This window comes from Vicia villosa, unplaced genomic scaffold (genome assembly GCF_029867415.1).
Source record: "Vicia villosa cultivar HV-30 ecotype Madison, WI unplaced genomic scaffold, Vvil1.0 ctg.003584F_1_1, whole genome shotgun sequence".
NCBI classification, from domain to species: Eukaryota; Viridiplantae; Streptophyta; class Magnoliopsida; order Fabales; family Fabaceae; genus Vicia; species Vicia villosa.
In genome coordinates, this window is record NW_026706245.1 from 98,219 (window position 1) to 101,171 (window position 2,953).

Consider the following 2,953-nt stretch of genomic DNA (forward strand, 5'->3'; position numbering starts at 1 on the left):
GAAGCGTAACGCGATCATCTTTAAGGGCGAGTCGTTTTGCTTCTACGATTTTATGTCGAAGATTGTTGTTAATGCATGAAAGTGGTTAAACTCCTATTGTAAGATTGTAAACTCTTATAACTTTAATATTTATGATATCCCACCGCGTCAAATTGCAAAGATTTTAGACCCCAAAGTAAAATAAAAGTAGAAAATAACAAACAATAATTTGCAACAATTAAAATATAATAATAAACAAGCAATAACATGAAAAGTAAATTACAAATACTTAAAAAAAGTAAATATACAATAGAGATCACAAAATTTATTATAACTCAAAATCCATAAAACATGAAAAGAATCACGTAAAAACAAACTCAAATCCATGCTTTATTAAATTACAATATGCCAATGTCTCTTTCTGAATCCATTCATAAGTGGAATTTCTCAAGTTCATTATCACTTTCATCACAGTCAGTCTCATCAACATCAGATATAGGCCCAAACTCATCATCCACTTCCATCTCTATTGGGCAATCAAATACTCTACAAAGAACAAAACGAGCCTGCAAAATAATTAATTGAAATTCGTTAAAAGTTAACAAAAATTACAAAACAAAGAAAATAGTTAGTTTTCCTAAATATCATACCTGCGGATTGTTTGCCAAAGCATATTCATACATAGTCCAATTAGTTCTTTCTGAATCATTTGGGGATTTTCCAAGATAGAAAACAAAGAGAGTTTTAGTTCCTAAAACTACGTTATCTGCATTAGTAATGTTACGAACATTTCCTTTCTTCTTCCAAAATCCGGTCATGCAATGTCTTCTATCCTCGTCAATTTTTGCAGTGAAACAATACCAGTGCCAGTGCCTATCATTGTAGATTGAATAGGATGACGCTGGAGACAATTCGAAGGGATCAGTGTCATATAGGTTCATCTCTTTAATCATGTGTGAGCCATTGAAAATATGGAGCTCTTCATTATTTTTGTTGGCAAGGTAATAGCCAATAAGAATCTCATCATTAGGAATGAAAACAACACCAGGTGGAAGAAAAGCAGCCATTGCAAATAAATCGAGAGGAAATTTTAGAGAGATTGGTTATGAGAGATTATGGTTTAAGGAGTAAGGTGAAAATATATAAATGGGTTTGACAATCACAGGGACGCATATGGTTGCGCAACATTATAAAAGTATTATATATTATCTATTTCAATTTTTAATGGTCAAAGTTATAAGTTGTTAATTTTTGTGAGTATAAAGAAGAAAAAAACTTTTTCCTTTTTTGGGAAATTGAATTCATGAATCTTGCTAACATTTTCCTTTTTGAAATGTCCTAAAATACCAATTTTCATTTTGAGAATCAAAATAAAAAATAATTCCTTTTGGAGGTATCATAATTCATCTTAATGTGAAAATTACTATTATTTTAATTCATATTCATGAATCTTGCTAACATTTTTCTTATTGAATTGTCAAAGAATACCAGATTCAATTTTAAGAGTCAAAAGAAAAAATTATTTCCTCTTTGAGGTATCGTAATATATCTAAATATGGACAATACTATTATTATAGTAATTGATTTAGGTTTTGTCTGATATTACAGTGATGTGAATGAATGAAGAAGATGATGTTACCATGTTGGCGGCAATCATCAATTTGAATTATTGAGAAATGAAAGTTAAAAATTACATCATAACCTAAGTGGGCTATATAAAGAGGTAGAAGTCCAATCTTCTACATAAAGTCCAATAGACTAAAATACAAAATATATAATATAATCTAATACTCCTTCTTAAATTTGGGGTATATGGAATATAATCCTAGCTTAAAAATATTATCAGTAAAAGGTTGCAAATCTAAAGGTTTTGTAAGAACATTGGCTAGTTGTTGTCTTGAAGGTACATGCAAGAGACAAAACAAGTGTTGTAGAAGCTACGTACGTACAAAATGACAGTCAAAGTCAATGTGTTTGGTTCTTTCGTGGAAGGATAAATTATTTGTTAGATTAATTATTTTAATTAATTAAATATGAATTGAAATAATTAATTACTAATTATATTATGGTCAATTGTTATTAAAAATTAATTATTGATGAATTGTTTGATTGGGCTTTGTGCTTGAATGGACCGTGATGCGTTGGACCATTCAGTTAAGCCTAATAAGAGGTCACTGCCTTCAACCGTTTAGTTATTTAAGCATTGCCCCGTTAAACGATTAAGACACGGTGGAAAACCTAAATGGCAATGCGGGTAGTAAGTCTTTCATATCACTTGATAGACGGAACTCTCTCAAATTCTACCAGATCCAACAATTGGTATCATAGCCGATTGAGATATATTTTAGGACTGTTTTTTGATCACAATGTTGGTGTTGTCAAATGCTATTATTTACATCGTTCATCGTATGTTTATTTTATTGCTCAGAATTTGTTATAATGATTTGAGGCATCTTAGGGAAATATCAACTCATTTAATACTATATCGATAATTAGCTAATTCTTTTTAACTTTATATGAAATGTATGCTTTTGATCTCAATTTTAAATTGCTGTTATTTTGTTTGAGATTATAATGGATTAGTGGATACATGTGATCTCATCAATAATAATAATAATAATAATAATAATAATAATAATTATTATTATTATTATTATTATTATTATTATTTTGTCGATTAAATAAAATGCTATATGTGTTTACTATTTTGGCGATAGGTTTATTTTACATTGGGGGCTGCAAATCCATAACCTAATATGATAGTCAATAAGATTAAAAGAATTTGATGCATTAGCGTGTATATGAATGTAAATTTTACAACAAAAATTCTACAAACGAATGAATCTCAAATTTTATTCATTGAGAAAACAAAAATTTGTGCCTCATATTTATGTTGACATAACATTATTGTTGTTAGTGTGAGTTTCCTAAAAGAGCAATTTTAGAATTAATATTTCAATATATTGGCCAAACA

At 28.9% G+C, this 2,953-nt stretch overlaps 1 protein-coding gene across 1 annotated transcript; it reads right to left on the bottom strand.

Moving 5' to 3' along the window:
• Window positions 1–410: 410 nt before the first annotated feature.
• Window positions 411–1,046, bottom strand: LOC131641218 (NAC domain-containing protein 96-like). Its single transcript, XM_058911520.1, has 2 exons — window positions 630–1,046; window positions 411–545 (listed from the first exon to the last, which is right to left on the bottom strand). The coding sequence occupies exons 1-2, from the start codon at window positions 1,044–1,046 to the stop codon at window positions 411–413; spliced, it is 552 nt and encodes a 183-aa protein (XP_058767503.1).
• Between the last annotated feature and the right edge of the window lie 1,907 nt (window positions 1,047–2,953).

Excerpts from the sequence above, each read along its gene's own strand:
- LOC131641218 (XM_058911520.1), bottom strand. The coding sequence starts at position 1,046 with ATGGCTGCTTTTCTTCCACCTGGTGTTGTTTTCATTCCTAATGATGAG. Across the intron at positions 546-629 it reads CTTTGGCAAACAATCCGCAG|GCTCGTTTTGTTCTTTGTAG; the intron begins GTATGATATTTA and ends ATTATTTTGCAG.